Genomic DNA, 21,482 nt, shown 5'->3' on the forward strand with positions numbered 1-21,482 from the left:
CAAAAAATCCTTGCATCTCTGTAAAAGGCTCTATTGGATCTTCAGTAACAACAAGTGATCAGATTTAGAGAAGTGAAAGAGAGAGGGGGAAGAGAGGAAACTTGTTCCTTGCAAAAGATTAATTTTATTCTATATTGAGCTTCTAATTGTAAATTGATTCAACAGATAAACACATGGTTTTCTTTTTGTTTTTCTAACTGATTCTCTAAGTTTAATCAACAACTACTTTCCTTATATTAAGAATTTAAATTATTAATGCAAGAACTGGAGATTTCACTGCAGAATTTTCTTCTTCTGTCTTGAAGGATGGCCATCCATAAACAAATGACCACGTCTTTGTTGCCTTCCCTGACCTCCCACATGAGTTTGGTGACCCCTGAGATCTGTTTTATGGTCACTGCTCTTTTACTCAGGGCATCCTGGATGGTATTATCCGAATCACCAGTAGCTTAACTTTCAAGTCAATAACAAGTGTTCAAATTTTTCTTATCTTCATTTAAAATAATTAGAAAACCAATAATTTAGAAATAAAGCTGGAAATTGAGAGCCTTTGGTAATAGTGACTTTTGTTGAAAATTATTCCCAAAGCAACCTGTCCCCAGTAAGAAGGAAACTGGGCACCAATATTCCATGCAATACTACCATGTTCCCATAGGGAAAATGAAAAATTATAGCCTCTGCAATGTTCAGATTTCTTCCTTCAATTTGTCTTCTGAATTACCATAACTTCTGCTTACAGAAATATTCAATAACAATTCTATGGTATATAAATTATCTTCCTTTTACCAATAACTACAGTATAGTTTCAGATTAAAGTGTATGATTTTTTTTTAATTAAACATTTTTATGTAAAAATAATTATATCCTCTCAAAATTATCTTCCATATAATTTCCTTGCATAGGAAACCTAAACCTGTTCGCCAGCAATGCTGATTAGGTACTTGCATTCAACCTTCTTTTTATCTTATCAGTTTTGTTTGTATTCAGCTCCACACCTATTTAACCTAAAAGATTATTCTAGTGCAATAGCAGAATATTCAAATTCAATAAATACAGTGCCGTGAGCTTTTCAGGAACTGAAATGAGAATGGCATGTTATGCACAGGAACTAAGTTCAGTGTTTGATATAGGGGTACAGCAAGCACTGGATTCAACAGAAGCCCCTTGCTGCTCAGTGACCATAGGCAGTATCTGAAATAGAGCTGGATTCGTCGAAACCCTGGAAGACAAACTGCAATTGTACCTTCTGAGCTCTGCAGTTAATCAGTTCAGAGTGAAAATAATAAGTAACAGCAACCAGGCATACACTGAGGTATGAGAAACATCAGGAAACCATGCCCACTCATTTCTCTCCCAAGCAGTCAAAAGCCCAGCCTGATAGTGAGGTTTGCTTAACCATGAAGAAATGGTAGCAAGAGGCATGGCTGTCCTCCAAAGGAAGGGCTAGGGAACTTTAAAGACTTTAATGGCTAACAAAGCTTTGAAAAGCTTCCACAAATGAAGCTTTCTCTCTGTGGTTGAGAAAACAAGGCTTAGGTTTCAAGACATAAACCATAGCCTCGCTGATATGAGGAAAAGTTTCAGCAGCCCCAGGAAGGTGATGATTTACAGAAATCAGGACGGGATCCAGGAGAGGGGACGGGGAGCATTCCAATGGCAAACTAGTTTAACCAGTTTCTGATGAGCAGGATTTAGAGAAAATGCATCGATTAAGCGCGTTAGGTTACTCCCAGCACAGCAAGAAAAGCGGCTGCGCTATGAAAGCCAAGTTACCCGAGGTAACCCAAGCGTTCATTCTCAGGGCACTGTGGGCTGCAGCACCCTGAGTACACACATGCTGCTCTGAGGAGTGAAGGCACACTCCAGTGAGCCAGGCACTGGCAGCTTGGCCTGGGTGTGGTTTAATGGATGGCTTAACCCCATCCAACTGCAGGCTGCTGCCAAAGCCCATGAGCTCACCTTTCCTTCCCTCTCCCGCTCTGCTTCTCATCCACCAGCTGCAGGAAAGACAGCTCAATGAATCCCATCACAGCTACAGTCAATACAGGGAAGGGGTATGTGCAGTTTGGACCAAGGACACTGGGAGGCTGCCCATTTTTTGTAGCAGCTACTGTTAGGTTGGGGTGAGTTTTAAACCATGGCTCCTGTGTTACCCATCACCTCCACACCTCAACTTCCACGATGTAACCACGTATGAAATGACAGGTGAGTTTTCCCTCAACTGTTCTGAATCTTTTCAATAAAAAGTACTGTCACAATGCAAAAATTACAGCTCAGAGAAGACAACTTTGATCCAAGTTGCACACTATAGCACTAAGGAACAATTAAGAAATAGAGGGAGAAATGAAAAAATCTGAACTTTGAATGAATCACAGCCCAAACTCAAAGCCAGTGCTCTGCAGTAGCCTCTGCAGTGTCTCTGCCTCAGGTGCCATCAGTTTGCTCCACGGAGCTGGCACTATCTCTTTCTTCTGAGCAGAGGAAGTAATCGAAAAGTTCCTTAATTAAATCAACTCATAACATTTTGAGAACAGACATTTACATAGCAGTTAAATGTTTAGGTGCCTATGGAAGATCTATATGTTACACTCCTAAGATATCCCAGGAATATTTAAAGAAATATGAGTCAGATAGCATTATCTTTCACTTGCAAAGCTATTTCAGTCTAATCATAAACTTAATACTATGCTAACATGTAAATGTATATCAGTGTGCCTCCAAGATGGAAAAATATGTAGTAACTCTTCCCATGGCACTTCTGTGAGACTTCAGGAGGAGCACAAACAGTAAGAGTCAAGCTGGCTTGCCCTAATCCTACAGGAATCAATGACAGTTGGGATGACATTTCAGAGTAATTTTATTACAACCCATAGCTTTGTACCTCTCTTTCCAAGACAAAATGTATTTGTAATTCATTTTGCATGTATGAGCATAGGTAACAAACTCACCTAAAGACTGGTACTTCAAGCAGGAATATTTTCTTTGGAAAACACATAATTGTTCTACATCAAAAATTATTTTTAAACAAAAATGCAAATGATAAAAGAAAAAAAAATATTTTTAAACTTATGTTTCAAAGAAGTTGAAATGCCAATCAAACAAGCCTCTAGATTCCTGGCCATGCAATAGTATGGGGATTTTCTTCAGTAGATTTTGTTTTACAAAGCTAATAACCTTGCCAGGCCTTCATAGCTAATAACTTTGCCAGGCCTTCATGATTCTATAGTACATCTTCCATGCTAGCTGTCTCAGTTTAACCACACGTATTCACACACACACACAATGTACATAAAAACAGGCAGTGAAAGAAAAATCACTGTATATAAGAAAAAAAATCACAAATTAATCCAGTCTTAGCCACAATGAACTCTTCTCCCTTGTAGAAGCTCTATTCACTCAATACTCTAGAAAATAATCTAAAAATCGCAGAGGAGACAACACTTTTTCTCTTTTTTTGCTAAGGTGAAACTTCCATTCCTGAAAGCTAAAAGCTCTTAGAAAGACTGTGCAGTTTGCACAGTCTCTATAGCTTAATTTCTAGAGGATTACACACTGGACATGCTCTAACTGAGGCCCAGAATAGGTTTCTCAGTAGTCACAGCTTTCACCGCTCAGACCTAAGTTGAGTTTCTTCCACAATTCCAACAGCGAATTTTTCCACGGCCCTGTCCTTCAAACCATCTTCTCCTCCTCTCCTAGCACCAAACAGGTAAGGATGGCAGAAGGGATGAGGAGCAGCTACAAACAAAAGCAATTTCAGAGATGAAGCCTGACAAGAAAGACTATTGCTGGTAAGGAAAGCTGATGTTGAATCAGTGGAAAACTGGCAATTGGGCAAAAGACTGGAAATCTGAGCTGGAAGCAAAGCATGCAGGGAAAGAAACCAGACAGGGAGTAAAAGAGTAAGAAGACAACAGGATATGTTAGGAGGATGGCTGGGGAGAACCACTCAGGCAGACTGGGACTGGGGTCCAGTTTAAGAGTCGAGGACCAGAGAGTTGGAATTTTCTGAGCAGAAGACGGTGCAAAAAAAACCAACTTACTACCTCTCATCTCTGACCCTCAAAATACAAGATTCACTATGAAAATGTACAGCTGGAAAACACTGAGGGAAATCACAGGACAACTTGGGAGGAAAAAATAAGAACAAGAGCTGATTAGGCAATAACAGGGGAAAAAGAAGTGGAAAATGACAACAGAAAAAACCAAATAAAGACAACATGGTATTGACCCATTAAAAATGGCCAGCAGTTGAGCACATAAGGGCACTCACATAAACACAACATCCTGATAAACAGGGCCCATTCTCCCCATCCTTCAACTTTTTCCCTAATTCAATTATTAAGACCACCACAGTGGTCTTAAAAGTAGTCAGCTTAAAAATACTGTAATTGTAACACAGTTCTATAAAATTTTACAGACTCTGTTTTGGTAGTTGCTCTGCAGGTGAACAGTGCTGCAATGGAAGATAATAGGTGCAGCATAAGAGATGGAGGTAATTAAGCTCCTGAACTGAATCCTTTTCACAGATCATTCTCTGCAAGACAAACCCAAATTGATTCTTAGTTTAGGACCAGCAGAAGGTCTAGAATCAGAGAAGTATCTTCTAGTGGACAAGTCCACATAGGCAAAGCACACACTAAAGCTTGAATCACTGTATCATGTGCAAACCTCAATGCCTTGATATTAAATGGTGTACACTGAATTCAGTGATGTCTTAATGCAGTAATTTGCTTTATTACTTTAAAGGGGAAAGATAAAGTTTTCAGCCCTGTTTTACACTAAAAGTATCAAATTAAATGGAATAATCTATTTAGAAATGTTAATTTGCTCCAAAACCCAAAAGATTAACAACCTTGTGGTACAAAACCACATTATCTACCTGCCCACCACCCCTATGATCCATCTGCCACCAAGTGAATAGTTCTAAGGTTGTGAAGTCAAGCAAAGTTTGAAGAAGCAAAATATAAGGTGCTCCAGTGACTTGATCTGCCCCACTTGTGCATATACATTTGTGAAAAAGTCTTTAGAGAAAACATTCTGCACTACACTGCCATGGGACCTCTTGCTCATTCAGGGCAGAGCACTGAACTACTGGAAAGGCAGGAAAAGTGGAAGGAAAAAAGGCTGATGTTGCCTCTGCCATCCCTGCACTGCTTTACTGTAAATTGCAAAAGGTGTGGGGTGGACAACGCTGCAAGGACAGATAGTCCAATCTTGTGGTTAGATAAGCTGAATAATGCCTTAAAGAACTGGACTTTACTTGCAGGTCTACTGTAGTATCCCTGTGACATAAAGAAAGTAATTTAACCCCAACTTTCAGCAACAAACATTTGCCTGAGTGCCTGACTTGTGATTCAGTCTCGTTTGTATTAGCAGCGAACACTCATGGGTGTAACTGGAAGTTGTGGTTGGGGAAGATTAACTGCACAGTATCCTAAAGCACTGACACAATGCAGCTCTCCATGATTCAGCCTGCACCTTCCATAAAAGTAGGACTTCTTGGTGTTATTCTCTCTGCCTCAACTCGCACTTTATCTCCTAGAAGGTGGAGATTATACCAAGTTTTTGTCTCACAAGGACGTTGTGAAATGTAATTACAACTCATAGGCACTCAGATACTATCACAATGAGCACCAAAGGAAAAAAATATTAGCTAATTAATTCAAAATAGTTTGAAAAATGTGCTGAGAACAAGGTGTAGCTCTATAACTGAACAAAGAGGTGGAAAGAAAATACTGAATAGTGACTCACTGAGTTGCCACAGTCCATTCTGTGAACTGGCAAGGAAAACTACAGAAAGAAATAAATCCTTAATCATGTTCTTAATGACTATACCCAATAGAATGTGAAAACTGGTTCAGGTTGTGCTATTTGTAAGTTTTTGAACACTTGAGTATGTAACCTTTATTTTCAAATATGAACCTTCTATAAACAATAAAGAGCTGGTAGATGTATTTAATACAAATATGTAGGATTAATCCTCTCATCACCATTTAATGAAACATTTACTTCTTAAGAGTATCAGCTGTAGAGGAGGGAGGATTGAGAGCACATACTTTCAAAATTACAGCTCCACGGCAGAAAACTATTCTTCCTAAACCTCTCAGCTGTCTAAAAATCCAACTGACTCCAGCTTTCACTGTAAAAATTTAATGAACTAAGCTGAAAGCTTCTGTCAAGTCCACAGAAATAGATGTGCAAGTCCTATTATCAAAGGAAAAAGCAGCATCATTGAGAATTCTGAAAGGCTGCAGGCATCATTTGGTGCAGTGAGCCAGATCAGCTCGGTAAAACATTGGAACCAGTCAAATACCATCTAAATCGACTGTTTACTACAGTCCTCAATGTTGCCATCCACACTGAAAGTTGTTTTGATTAATTTGTCAAGTAAAGAGGTTTTTACTGCAAAAAATAAATACAAAAGTGATACCCGAAAGCAAAATTTAGTCTTGGGTTCTGTAAAAATTGAATGTTATTGCAATAAATTATAGTGTAAATGTGATATTAAAATATTCCAAATATTTAAATTATCAAAAAGCCCACATTATTAAAAAATAGTTAATAGACTATTATACAGTCACAGGCTAATTGTAGCCTGCTCAAAAAGCAGTCATTTTTGGAAGCAGTTTGCAGATATAAGTGTTCATCCTTTTGTGTTTAAATGTAAGTGGGAGATACTCAGCTAAACCCATATGTGGTAGTTTAAAAGTACGTGGTTTGGCATTCTCTTAATAATTTCTTATTACTTCTGTCATTTTTTCAGAAAAATAAAACCACTTCTTTACTGTACAAAACCTCTGTTCCTAAAATACAAAGACTTAGGTCTGTAACAAAAGGCAAGCAGGCAGAAAGGGATTTATTAAGATTACATGGCCTTCATATTAACATCTGTTTTAGCACATACTGGAAGTAAAAACACATTTATTATCCTGTTTGTGTTTGTTAATGGCCATCTTTGACTTCCCTGGATTATAGTAAAGAGTCCTTAAAATACAAGTAATCAATGAAACTTATGCCCACTGTCACAAGCATAAAACAGAACATATTCCTGTCCTAAATTATTTAAACAGGACTGTTTAAAATTTATGACATTACCCTGGGAAGAGGCACACAAAGGATGAGTCATATTTTTTAGAATTTTCATGTGTTATGCAGCAATGATTACTTGCAGAGTGGCTGACGAAATATTTGGAAAGGGAAGAAGTAATCTTTCCAAATCAAGTTACATAACTTTGATTTACATAAATGTAATCCATTCAGGAGTCCAAGCAGAAAAGTAATATTTATGGCCCAAACACAAAAACCTAGAGCTTTAGTTATAATTCTTACTAGGAGAGCAAAATAGAACAGGGAAAATGAAGGAGGGAAGAGAAGAAATTCATCATTGTGTAGGTACGAGGTATTTATGGTGCCACCTTTGCTGGCTCTGGATGTAAGAAAACTGAATACAACTTCAATTGCATAGAAATTCCAATGCAAATTAATAAGATGATTCCATGCAGAAAGCCTTAAATTTGTGATGCCTTTAACAGAGCCTACTTTATGTCAACCCTGCCTACTTCTGATCCTGAGCTGACCACTTATATAAGGAAATGCTAGAAGACATGGAGATGTGGCAGCTTTCCATCAGCAGACTGGTTCTATTTGCTATTCCCAAAGGACTGCTTTGACCCTTGGTGTCACTGGAAAGCCTCTGCAGCACATGCAGCTCTTCCTATCAACTGCCCCTAGGTGCATCTCGTGGGGTATGTGTGGCTATGAACATAAACACATGGGCACACTCATGAGAGAAGGATGAGAGTCAGAAAAAGATTAAATTTATCTATATTTCCTCTGAAAACAAGCTTTAGAGATAGAGATACCCACTAGATCTTCAGAACTAAAGTTTCTGAAACTCTCCAAGTATATTTAAGTTCTGCACTGCTGAACAATATCTTCAGTGCCATCTCAGAAGTTTACTTAGGAATTGTGTATTTTCAAAACTCAAGCACAGCAAATGAGCACATACAGTTCACAACAAAAGCTATTCTGAAAGGAATAGATTTTATCTAGCAGAATTAATTAAACAGCAAAGGCTAAATTCCCTAAACTAACTTAGTCCAGTCCTTTTCTGCACATACACTATGCAGCAATCTGAATCACAGAGCTACAAGCCATGTTTTCCAGGCTATTGCTGGTCTTTTTGCAAAAGAGCTGGGCCATTACCTATCCAGCTGGGCAGTCCAACAGCTCTGAAATCCTTACTGTCCCAAAAGAAGGGCACGCATGCTTGAGATCCCTGTCTGCCACCTCTGGATCAAAACAAAGTGTCTTCCTCACTGAGGCTGTCTGTTACTGGTAAAAAACTACAGACACATTTTCTTGCTTTCATTCAAGGTGTTTACAGCTGAGAACTCCCTGATCCACTCCCAAGAGTGCAATGCGCTCAGGCTGGAAAGGCTTTCCTAAGAATCAGTTGTCGCGGACTACATCCAAAGTGTAACAAACTTATTCTGAAAAAGACCACCTTCTGTGCTTGTTAATGACTTACAGATTAAGACAAACTTGAGTGAGGTTTTTTAGAAATGGCCAAAGACCAGTTTGATGCCAAGTTTCAAGTACTTTTTCAATGCACAGGGAAACTGGAACACTACAAAGGGAAGATGATAAAAATTCAATATATGCTAAACAGAGTATTCTCCCTGCAATTTGATTCACAGGAAAAAGATGAGTCACCAACAAACACATTTATAGAACACAGACATTATAGCCTGAGAGAAGGTAATACAGCAGAAAGTAGCTTGGTCAAACTGATAGTTAATGCTGCTAAGGTCATCCTGTCATGTACAACCTACTGCCAAAGCCTCCTTACAATGCAAAGCAATGCAAACATTACTTGGGTGAAATCTGCAGAGTTTACAAGTCAGTTTTGTTTGGATGTGGCTTACAGTGCAGCCCAAAACAAATGCCATATTACAATAGAGAACACGGCAATAGCAATAGTAACATACTGGTATTAATCCTGTATCTCTGTTACCTAACACACAGAAACGTTTTGACTTCACAAAATTGTATTCTTAACACTATCAACAAGTGCCTTATGCAAAATTTATCTGCAAACTGCTGCTGAGTTACTTCTCTCACATGACATATTCAGTGATTAGTAACAAACACAACTCAACACTACTGCAAGTTTTCATCTGATACAACGCAGGATACAAACAATATTGTAGCAACTAACCACAGGCACTCCAATATCCCTTCTCCCCATCCCCAAACTAGATAAATACTTTGTCCAATTGCTTCTGTTAAATGAAAGCTAAAAATACAAAATTTTAAATCAGTAATTTATAAACTGGTTTACTTATTTCAAGCATGCAGAAAGTTCCAAACTTTGAAAATTAATGTATTTTGAGAAAGCATTAGCAATACAGGCAAGGCTCTTATAACAACATACAAAGCAAGCAAATGGTGACACACAGAATACTGTAAACAAGATGACTAAGCCTTAACCAAACTGGGTCCTGAAGTCAACCAAATCTGGAGGGGCAATATAAGCCAGTGGAATTATTTTTTCATGATATTTATGTCAAATTATGCTAGTTATTGTGCCTAACTAAGAATGAAAATCAAGAGCCAAAAGGGAATGGCCAGGAAACAATGACTCCTTTTAAGAAAATATATATAATTGCATATGTAAAATACAAAAAAATCAGTAGCATTTTCCAAGTCTGCAGTTTGGTTAAAGAGCAAATAGAAATCACAAATTATGTGGAGTAACTGCTGATTAAGTATTCAACTTAAATTATATTATATTCTTCTTGTGTGAGTAATATAGAGTCAAACAAGATGTTAAACTGAAGAGAAATTTGGATGCATCAACAAAACATTCTGTGTAATCACTAGGATAAAACAGTGTGAAAATCCCATAGCATGGAACAAAGGCAGGGGCAGTGGGGAATGCCAATGCCTACAGATGGCTGAGCTTTCCTTGGGTTCTCTGACCCTCATCCACCTCCCCACACACACGAATCAAAAGCAAGGTTTTCAACTATTTTACCACTGGACAACTGTAAGTTTTACAAGGAAGAACTCATTTTGTTACTTAGTGTTCAAAGGAACTTCAGGAAACTGCATCTACAGTATGGAGAAAAACTTCACCCAGACAAACTGGATGCCATTTAAGAGCAAGCATTACTACACACAGGTTGATACCAAGACGAATATTTTTGCTTTTAGCAGAGATAAAACACAGAAACAGAGGTCGCAGAATGACTGAAATTTAGTCCTGTGTTATACAGAGAGCTATCAGATGTTATTTTAACTACTGTAAATAGCACCTTTTTTCTTTTGCTCTAAGACACAAGCAGTAAGATTTCTCAAATGATTTAAGATCTGGATATTGAAAACAGAGTAATGGCCTTACTTGTTAGGAATACACACTGAGAAGCTATATTTAATGCATTTTAATGCTAAAAATGTTCTTTTTAGAGGCTTCTTTTTATTTTCAAAGGCAAAATGGAAAAGTAATCAACCTCGTAGGAAAACAAGGTCTTATCACCTTCTTGAGTAACTGTTTTATTATTTTTCTAAAGTTAAAACTGACACAGAAGCATCCTAAAGCACTTTAAAAAAAGACATAGGAAATTTTAAAAAACAGCTTAACCAGGTAGACTGGGTAGCACAATTACTTGTTTCTTCCTCCCACTCAGAAACAACTACCATTTGATTATAAGGAACTTAATGGCTTTGACTATTGGAAATCCAGGGAGCACAAGTTTGCCCAAAGAACGCAGTATGTAAGCTCAAGTTTATGCATTTTTGTTGTAGGAGAGGAAAAAATCCCGAGTCAGAAATGTGTAGAGATATAAATGAAATAAATAAATTTAAGCTAGTTAAGTGGAAAATGTTAGAAAACAGGGGTATGACAAGTACAATTAGCTACAACCAATCTCTCCCAGTTTTGGAGTATTCTCTATTGCCATTTTTACCTGATAAGAATTCTCATCTACAGCAAGCATACTACAAGAATCAAAAGCTTACAGGGAGAAGCAGGAACAAAAAAGCAACATAACTTAGGTAGCAGTGATGAAATTATAAACTGCTTGTTAGTCATTTACTTGGATAGATGAAATCACACAAAATGTTATCACAATTATCACAAAGTTATCACAGGTGCAGTTTTTTATTCTAATCCTAAACAAAAATTCATTAGATGTTTGGAATTAAGTTACTCCTACAGCCTGTTTATTCCAGTTATCTTGGTAGAAGGACATGAACATATGGTAGAAATTTGTCCTTGCCTAAAATTACTCTGCTTGTACTCTGTACATTATAAACATGCAGACAGGGAATGGCACTGCCAGATGTAGCAAAGGGAGTAAGAGGATAAGAATGAGGGTGAAGGAGGGAAGGGCTTCCTACCATCCCTTTCACACATGCTAGCACTGTATCATTTGCTGGAACAGTAAAAATTCATAGCACTTCATGGTCCAGAAGGATCAGCCACAGCTGTGGTGCATGTACCCAACATTAGGAATACAAGAAAAAAAACCAGGAACCAGCATAGAGAAGTGAGAAGCCAGATTCAGAAAGATAACCTGATACTGTAAAGCAGATGTAGAGTGAGAAAGAAACGCAAATCCACCATATAGCATACAGCATATAGTCAGCACCACACTGTACTGACAGAGCAATATAATGGCACTGAAGGAGGAAACACTTCTCTAGTGAAAGGAAATAATCACCTCACTAGTAAAGAAAGGAGCAAGCTCCATAGGCACTCAACAGATGTCTCCCCGAAAGTCAAACGAAACAAAACTGAGAACACAGCAAATGAGAAGCATGAGATCTCTGAACTAGACATGCTGCTTACAGATGAAAGTCTTCCACTAACAAGTGACACAAAGTCAGAACAACAAAACATGGAAGAACATCCAGTATAAGGGGACAGTGTATTTTATTTCTTAACTCATTTGCATCCTTCCCCTTCCAACATCAAGAACACAAGGGAGACTTTGCTCTATGCAATCCTATTTTTGCAACTACTTTGCCTGCCAGCTCAGAAAAGACTATAAGCTTTCCAAGACTGAAAATTCCTCCAGTTCTAGTCCACGAAATAAAAATACTATGCTAGTAGAAACGCTGGAAGTCACCTCTCCATCTAGCATCAGTGGCCAGTGTTAAAAGTACCTACAATTCAAAACCACTGTAAGACAATGAGCCATGTGGGAATTTTTTCATGAACTATTAGAAACTTGCTCTTATATATTCATATAATATATAAGAACAGAAACTAGAAATTAATTCCTTACCATTGGAAACCAGAATTCTGATTTTCAGCTGAAAGGATAAGATCATGCATTTCCAAATTACAAGACAAGGGCAGATAATGTAGTGCTGCTTCCCATTTCTGAGAAGCAGAAAAAATAAAATCTATATTTATTTATTAAAGCCAGCATTTTGATTCTTGTAAACTCAAGAGAAGTGAGTATCTCCTTGAAGCCTTTCCAGATACACAAAAACAGATCAATGTCCTTGAACTAAGAAATATACCAGAAAGCCAACAATGGTACTGGAACAAAGGCCACTTATCCAGGCACCATCATTTTCAGTGCACACAAAAATTCCCAAAACATTTACAGTACTCTCTTCTCAAGAAAACAAGAGAAAAAGTATTGAGGAACTCCACATTGTCAACACTTGTTTTCACTGCTCTATATTTTTCTTTAGTTTGTGAATAGACGACTTGCTTCCTTTACTTTTTCTACCTGAAACCTGTTAAAGTTATCCTGGGCAGTGACAGTCAAGATTATTCTATCACAAAATTTAACTACAATTCTTTTCCTCAACTACACTTTACATGCTCCCAGTTTTCAGTTTTCAATAAGTACCTACTCCTGTGGAACCTGATTCACTCAGAAGACCAACAAGGAGGTCTGAGGCTTACCTCATTGAGAGTTTGCTGACACAGACCAGTGCCCCATGTTTGCATGCAGAGATTTGTGCGAGTGGAGAAAGAAGAAAATTTGGGAAAACAGTAGTGACAGGAGTGAGGAAGAAATAGTCTCCTTCCTATTGCTTTTGTTCATTCTGTTGGGGCCCTCTGAGATGGGAGGCACCAGAAGAACTACATTTCCTTTGTTCAGTCTTTTTCCTTGATGCTGTCCTTCATTTCCTTTTCTTGCTGTAAAGGTTAGAGGAAGGGGAAAGCATTGTTACAGGGAGTAAGGATCCAGAGGTCTAAGGCAGTCGTGGATCCATGCACAACAGGCAGAAGACAAAGAATTATGAAGAAATTAATTATCTGGGACTGGTATTTTCCACATACTTTTCTTACAGTTATGAATGTTGATCATAACTACAGAGGAAAGAGCTGCCACTAGGACAGACAGAAGAATCAATTTTGTTTTCATGTGGGGTTTTTTATTTGAAACTAATCGAAAGATCGGAACAACAGCATCTATAAAAGGGACCCAGAATAACACAGTCGTCTGTTGATTTCAAGTCACATGTTACTTACATACAGAAACTATTTTATTTCAGTAGCTTATAGTCATAGTGATATTGATCAAAGGCACCTGCAACTGTCTTGGTTGCACATGCATTGTAGTAATTATGCATGCAAATGAGCAAAGAAGATATTTATGTGGTTGATCACCAGTATAATTACTATAACTGAATACACAATCATGGTAACTGTACACACAAATTACACATGCATGCAGTTTTAAAAACCAAGTGTTGCATTCATTGTCTCTATTTTGATAACATCCTATGGAAACACTTCTCCACTGGAAACAATTTAAAAGTATTAACTTTTAAAAAGATGCACATTTATTCAACTGTCTACTGAACATTAAAAAAATATAACAATCCAATAATTTTGTTTTCCAAGCTGACATATCAGTAAAATGTCACTACTGTCATAAGATTTACCAACTTGAAAAGAATAAAACATTTAAACATAGCCTCTTATTTTTCCTTTTTATATGCATTTATTTACCTGCAACTTCCTTAAGATACTAAAGGTGATTATTTGAAAAAAGTAACGCATATGACCAAAAATTTTAACAACAGTTGAGTTAAATTTTCATTAGCTCATCACAACTCTAAAGATAAGTGGAAAAATTTTTAAAGTTTGGGTTTTTAATAAATCTAAACATTTAAATGTGGATTTGATTATACTTTAGACCAGAAGAGTTGGTGCATTCAAACCCATACGAGGTATTTTTCTAGGGTACTTAAACAACATATGCTTTCATGTCTCAAGCCCAGATTTTGATCCATCCATATTAACATAAAAAACAATTTTGCATTTATTATTAAGTATTTCAAAGAATATGACAGAAGTAATAAAATATTTAGATATTGCTGTATTCTGGCAGATCACGGCGTAGTCGTATTGCCTTCAGCTTCTCTACTTTGATTTTTGTACGCAACAGTTCTTCTTCCAGTTGCTGCTTTCTTTTCAAACCATCCCTTTTTTCTTGGACATAAAGACCAATTTTTCTTTGGTTTTCTAATATTATTTGATGCTCCTCTTTCAGCATTTGTAACATCTGTGGGTCATAACCACACATGGGTCTAAAACGTTCTCCAACCTCAAGCCTAAAAAACTCATCTCTTCTTGGTACAGGGGAAGGAGACATCATCACTCTCATATCAACTGAAGACACTGACGTTGAAGGAGACCTTTCCATAATATGCACCAGTTGGTGTTCTTCCTCTTGTCCTAAGTTCTCATTTTGCTGTGAGTCTATAATCAGAGAAGGAGGAGGTTTGACATCCTCTTCTGACTGCAAGTCCATCATGACTGTCGCAGGATGGTGATCCAACATTGCCTGTGGTGAACTGGTACCAGCAATTGTTTCTTTATCGATACTAGCACTAGAACACATAAAATCATATTTAAATAATCCATTAAAAACTATTTTAAAAGGCATAGCTGTAAGTAATCAAAGCTTCATTTGAATATTACTCTGCTGTCTATGTCTGGGACTCTATTTCATTATCTGAACACCACTTGTTTCCCTGTTTCTTTCTACCACACAGATCCAGCCCTTACTTCTCACTGAAAATCTTGCTCTAAAGGCAGTACATCCAACAGAGAACTCATGTGGTAGGTCCCTCTGACACTGAAGAAGCAAGAGGGCTATTAGTGACAAAAGAAAATATTTTTTAAAAAGCAGCACTAAGTCATACAAGTAACAGAGGAAAAAGTTTATAGAATATAAAAGCTGATTTTAAAAGGACATTAGATAGAGTGAACTACGGCAGAAATATTTCCATCTCCCAAATTTATTTATCTCCCCCTGTTTTAATGTGTTCCCTGTTCCTGATTCATGCACCCAAGTATCACTAAATAAAATTACACAAAGAGCCTTGGGGAAAGAAGCCTAAAAGACAACCCTTGCCAGCAGATTTGGGAACCAAGCTAATCCTTGCTCCTTCTCTTTGAATCGTTGACCTTACTATTTCTTCTGAAGCTTCAAGACACAAATGTTTCCATTAAGAGCAGCCTATAGTTCTGTGCATTTCTTTTTTAAAGAACAACACCCACTTGACTCATCTGTCTTTGTGTAAATCCCTGAGTCAGCAGCATCTCAAATCATGATTTGACATTGCACTGGCTTTGATGATAATAATGGCTCAAGCTGTTCCTGACACTTGTCTACCGTTGGCTGGGTTTGAAACCCTACACTTCTGCACATCACTCCTTTATTCAGGTAATGCTTTTTTAAGCCAGATCTGCTTCTTGATCTATTACTGTACAGATCCACAAAGAATACTTGCAGCATGACTGGGAAGGCAGTATAGAGTTACATGGGAACACGAATATATTAACTTGGGATTGACAGCTAAGTCAGTGCACCCTCATGGCCAGGACTGTCTAAAACAGAGGCTCTAACTGGTGGTTGCAGACTCAAGACATTTCTGAACCCTTCAAAAATTGCTGCTAGCAGTTAAAGGCAGCAAGTGGATCCATGATATATATAACATTCATGGATGTTCCCCAATCCTGGAGGACTTGAGTCACCAATTTAACTTTGAGGGTGAGCAATGGAATTTTTCTATACCTTAAAACACCTTCAGAGCCCTATAAGGCACACATTGAGAATCTACCTGATTATTAAAACACCACCCTGGTTAGTAAGAGATGTGGGTTCAAATTCCCAGAAGCAAAGAAGAAATGTAATTTATACATCCTGTTCTCATATAAATGTACTAACTTCTTAATGAAAAGGTGGCATGATCATAGTTTCTGGATCTCCCATGGTCTTAAAAACTCTTGGTTTACAAGAAACAAGAAATCATAGTTGCAATTTCTGAAGGACCCTGACTTTGCCTGCCATCCATTAACATGAAAATGCATTTTCTATAATAAAAGCATGAAAGCTTCTCAATACTCAGTTGCAAAAAGGCTCATCAGGATCAGACCAATATAATTCCAAAAATAAAGCCTGTCAACCACATAAACTATTTAAACTAAAGATTCTTTAAATACCACCATCCATCTGAAGCAGGTATTGAAAACTGACCTTTCATTAATCCCCTGAAGAAAAAAACAAGATAATCTTAATTCTATTGACTGTTACCTGAGCTGCCTATAGAGTATCAATTATATCACCTTACTCCCTTCTACCTCATGCCACAAAGCCTCAGTCTTTCCTACATGCTCCTTTCTCACATTGTTTTAGTCCTCTCAGCATCGGAAGCATTATCCTGCACACAAATTTTCACTTGTTTTCCCCAGTGCTGAGTGTTATTCTGAGTTTCCCCCTTCTTCACAACCACAGCTTCTAATAAAGCTTCTCTCCTTCTTATTTGCTGGCACCTGGCCAGCTTCTAGCCTGAGAAAAGTGGAAACAACCAGCAGGAGAAGCAGGTCATTCTGACAAAAGGAAATGGAGAGAGCAGAAAGAGAAAGTAAAGGAGGTTAAATAGAAGAAAGAAAGGTAAGATTTTGTGTAGCATAGACTAGAGCCTCCAAACAGAGGAAAAAAATCCAGCTCTTTAAAGTGTAAACCACACAGAACTAGAAAAATTACCAGATCTTCAGGTAACTCTGATGAGGCTTGTTTTTTTTTTTTTCCCTTAGTCAGCCTCTTAAGAGGAAAACAATTAGACAGCAAAGAGAGAAAGAAGGAATTGAAAAACAAAAGAGCTGCCTGTATGGTGGTTACTAATGTTGTTTCTGACAACTTGACTGAAAGAAAGACAAACAACAGTTACCACAATTGGGGCATGGTGTTTATAACCCTGCAGGCACCCATGATTCACCAGGTTTCATTTAATCACAGCGAGCTAGAAATTGCTTAAAGGTGCGATTAAGAATTTGGGCTCGTTATAAGTCATATTTCCCTCCTCCAAAACCTAAGTCATATCCTGGTGAGTTAAAACCCAACACTGGGTTTATAAAATTAGGGTAAAATGCAACTCAGAGAACTATCAAGTAATTATGTATTTGGGAAGGGAAAAAAAAATATCATCTTTTAAATTATGTTCTTTTCCTTCAGCCCACAGTGTAGTGGCTGTTCCTAGGAACAACCATTTTGGGTAAGCAGTAATCAAGCCAGTGTTTCCAGATCCATAAAAAACTGCAAAAAATGTTTAAATTACAGGAGACAAACTACGGAGATCATTAGCTCTTAATCATTCCCTAAAAGCGTCAGTTTTTATAAGCCGATCTACAAACTAAAGTTCTCACACTATTTCCCCCCCGCTCCTTACAAAAGTTGGTAGTCAAGACACTGCAACCTTTATTAGAGCAATTAAAAGCCTCATTTTGTTCCAGAGAATTCTTTGGAATGGTTCCTTCAGGGGCATTCACCAGGAGCAGCAGCACAGTCCAGTTGCTTTAGGCTTCTTTACGCAAAGGACCCACAACAGAATATTTTTAGAGCATCTGGCATGTTGGGATTTAGACAATTGTTACCATTCAGTTCAACCAGTGGCACCATGAATCCAATTCAGCGAGTGTGCGCATGCCAGCTTTTCTTAGAGTGTTACGCTGCTGCACTCACTATCAGCATATCTGATTAAAATACGGAAAGTTCACTTCCCATTAATCTGCTTGGGAAAATAGGAAAAATCAGAGCTTTCTCAAGGTTGCTGGGGAGTTATTTGACTTCCCTCCCCCACTCCCTAGCTTAGTTTTTGTATCTGGAGGAACCAAAATCCGACCCAGGCATTTTTTGATCCCTCAAGGACCAATACAGAACCAGCAGAGTGTTGCAAGTCAGATATGAGGGGCATTAGCCAGCTGTGGGAGAAAGCCTGCACAGTGCCTGCCTGTATTATGTCTGGCTCAAATCTAGACAGTGTGTCTCACTTTACTGAGCAGTAAAAAAAAGAAAACTTCGAGTGCTGTACCTCTCAGTTTCTCTCTGTATTTAAACTACCTTACATACGACACAGAACTGCTTGGAGTTTAGACTGCAATTAGCTTTGCTCCAGCTTCAGGGAACCACCGTCAATGCAAAGAAAGTATAATTTTAAAAATCATTTGCACTCACAAAGGCACTGCAGTGTGGAGAATCAATTTTTTTTTTCTTTAAAGGATTTGGATTAGCTAAAATGTAACATGCAAACACCAAAGTAAATGAGAGAAAAAAGGTGAATAAGGTTTCCTAGCTCTGTGAACCAACTTTATTAAAAATCCTATATAAACTGGTAACAGTTCCATATGTTGCAAAATGACTGCAGTATTACCTTAAATGGAGGAGAATAGCCATCACTTTGCCAGTGTTTGAATAATCTGCCTATTAAAAGGTAGGGGAGGGGTAGAGGTTGGAGCTCCTATTTCTCTTTGATTCACTCTTAACCCTCACTTTCCAGAGTATGACAAAGACTCTGAAACAAGCTTTGAAAGAGCTGAAAGAAATTAATGCAATGCTAAGTCAACATAAAGCTTCTCATAAAACAAAAGCAGTATTATTTTTGTCACTGTTTCCCATTTGGAAATTTTCTCTGATAAACACTTCCTTTAGGTGCCTGAGCACAAGCAAAAGCCTTATAAAGTAGATAGGAGGCGCCATAATTTTCATTCAGTAACAAAATAAAAAGAATTGTCTCACCTTTGAACACCGCTCCTGTCTCTTAAACACACATTGGAAATCTGTGGAATCATCTCCACAACTTTCTTGGTTGGCTCGGAAATGCTGCTTTTACAATCTGAGTGAGTCTCCTTTTGCTGCAATAGCTCCTGTTTGGCATATTCTTTGAGCCTCTTGTACAGCGTGCGCAGGCCCTGTGCAGTACGAGGAGGGCGATCTACTCCGATGGCATTGTAGTTATCAGCTATAATATCCCAGCATTTGTTTTTTTCCACTATTACAGAATGCTTATTGGTATGTTCCTCGAGAATTTTAACATACGGCTTCACGAGTTTTAGCAAATCGAGCTTTTCAGATAAGGTAAAATTAGAAGATCTGGCCTTCCCAACCATTGTTATCTTTGAATTAAGGAAGCCGTTCCTGGAGCCACCATGCAGTCCCTAGCTCTGCTCAGCTCTTTTTCACAAACAGAAAAAGATCAGGCTTAACTAGGCTAGTCTCATTTAGGCCCACGCCTACAAGGGAGGGTTTATTAAAATTCCTTCAGCTTAAGCTGACGCAGGTTCAGGAAATCTGCTTAAGCCAAGCCTGACCTACATAAGGCTTCAGACTGAAGAAGGCGAGAAGAAACAAGCAAAATACACTTTTGTATGAAGAGACCAGACATATGCAGGATTTAAAAACATAAAGGTTTAAAGATTAGCACGTTACCCAGCTAAAAATTACCTAATTTAGCTGGAGTAACAAGCTCTGACACATCTCCCAGCTCCCTCACACAATCTCAAACTGAAACCGTGCTGGAGATGATTTTACGTGTAACGACGTCCCCCCAAAAAAAGCAACAATTGCTTTGTGCGAGACAGGGCGCGTTACGGGGAGCGGGAGGCGAGAGGCGGCGGCGCGTGTGGAGAGAGCCCCGGCAGAGCCCCCGGCGCCATTTGCATAGAGCTGGTCCTGCTGTCAGTCACTGCGGGGCGGCATCTCCCCCAGCCGGCTGGTTACGCTCGGGCTTCGCCGCAAAGCTCGGCTTCTCCCGCACTTGGCAGCCGGCGACAGCCACCGGCACGGGGGCTTCTTAAAGAGCCCGCTGCGCTCGCCGGCCGAGCTCCGGCAGCGGCGGGAGCGGCACGAACGCCTCGGGGCGAGCGGGCCCCGAGCGCCGCCGCGCCGGCCCTGAGGCGGCTCCCGGGCGAGCCCCGGCGTCGCCCCTCGGCCGGGCTGCGAGGCGGCACCGCCAGGGCCGGGGCCGCCCGCGGTCGTGACGGATTTACCGAGTGCGTTACAGCGTGTGGATGCCGGGGTTTGCATAATAGCCACCAGCAAACAACGGACTTCTATTATATTTATCCAGGCGTTTCTTCAGGATAAAGAAAAAGCTGATTTTTGTTAACAAGATGTGCCTCCATTTCTAATGTTTGCTCAACGACGGGATCACCTTAAAGCAAGCCTTCACATAAAAACGCATGCAAGGCTTTAAATGTCTGTGGCCTAAACTAAAGCAGCAAATCGGAGAAAGAGAAAACCCAGCAGACAGAAGGCAAGGTATTCTCAAGTACAAAAAGCAAAAACTAAGTTAGAAAAATGACGTACTCCACTGAAAGAGTCCGGAGGGTGGAAACAAACACCACTTGAGATAGTGGCAACAGCTTCCTAAGCTTAACATGTCCAGCCTTGAAAACAAGGGAGCCTAGAAGTAGGGGGAAGGAAAGAGAAATAATTATAGCTTGAAATATCCTAAGGCTATAAAGATCTAGGTATAAGCTTGTTTGCTCTAAGGGGAAAAAACCCAAAGCAGACACAAGCCGCATTCAAAACAAGAAATTCACACTAAACAAAGGGAGACTTTTAACTGCTAAAAATCAATTAGCATTTAGAATAACAAGCACTTTTGGAGCCATTTCTAAGACTTGGCTTGTCAGTACCACCTAAGAAAATTGTGACCAGTCCACTTTGCTGGCATTGCTTTCAACCCAAGATTAAATAAAGCATTTTATAGTTTGAAGCCTATTACACTTAAATTTGAGAAACAAAATACTCTTGTGGTTAGAAGCACTGTATGAAAACCATTACTTATAAACACCTAATCCTTTCCTATTTCCCCTCACTTTGCACTTTGCTAATATTAAGAATATAAAACGAGTGGTTAGAGTTTTGTTTTGGTTTTTTTTTTTTTTTAATTTATGTTCTTAGTTGTTCTTCAGTAACTGAAAAACAATTGGATGTGCTTCACATAGTTTAGACTCTGGCAGTATGAGCAGTGAGAAGTCACAGGCTGTACCCTGCACTGTTGAAGCAGTTGTGCAGTGCCCACCCAGACTCTTGACGTTTTACTGACAAAAATAAGTCGGTGATTAAAGGCTCCTCCCCACAGACACAAAGAGCACAAATGAACTGTGTGGGGCAGAGGAACCCCAATAACACAAATGAAAGAAACCAAGCCCT

At 38.8% G+C, this 21,482-nt stretch overlaps 2 protein-coding genes across 3 annotated transcripts in view; both read right to left on the reverse strand.

Moving 5' to 3' along the window:
* RAD54B (RAD54 homolog B) overlaps positions 1-21,482 on the reverse strand; it is a 64,000-nt gene that overhangs the window by 27,251 nt on the left and 15,267 nt on the right. The window lies entirely within an intron of this gene.
* Positions 13,386-20,079, reverse strand: LOC116996442 (fibrinogen silencer binding protein). The gene is made up of 2 exons (XM_033060064.2): positions 19,062-20,079; positions 13,386-14,871 (listed from the first exon to the last, which is right to left on the reverse strand). Exons 1-2 carry the CDS (start codon positions 19,430-19,432, stop codon positions 14,346-14,348), a joined length of 897 nt encoding a protein of 298 aa, XP_032915955.1. The 5' UTR covers positions 19,433-20,079; the 3' UTR covers positions 13,386-14,345.

The sequence above is a fragment of the Catharus ustulatus genome, chromosome 1 (assembly GCF_009819885.2).
Source record: "Catharus ustulatus isolate bCatUst1 chromosome 1, bCatUst1.pri.v2, whole genome shotgun sequence".
In the NCBI taxonomy this organism is placed as follows: domain Eukaryota; kingdom Metazoa; phylum Chordata; class Aves; order Passeriformes; family Turdidae; genus Catharus; species Catharus ustulatus.

Coding starts and splice junctions, on each gene's coding strand:
- LOC116996442 (XM_033060064.2), bottom strand. CDS start 19,432: ATGGTTGGGAAGGCCAGATCTTCTAATTTTACCTTATCTGAAAAGCTC. Junction 14,872..19,061: donor GACAGGAGCGGTGTTCAAAG/GTGAGACAATTC, acceptor TATGTGTTCTAG/TGCTAGTATCGATAAAGAAA.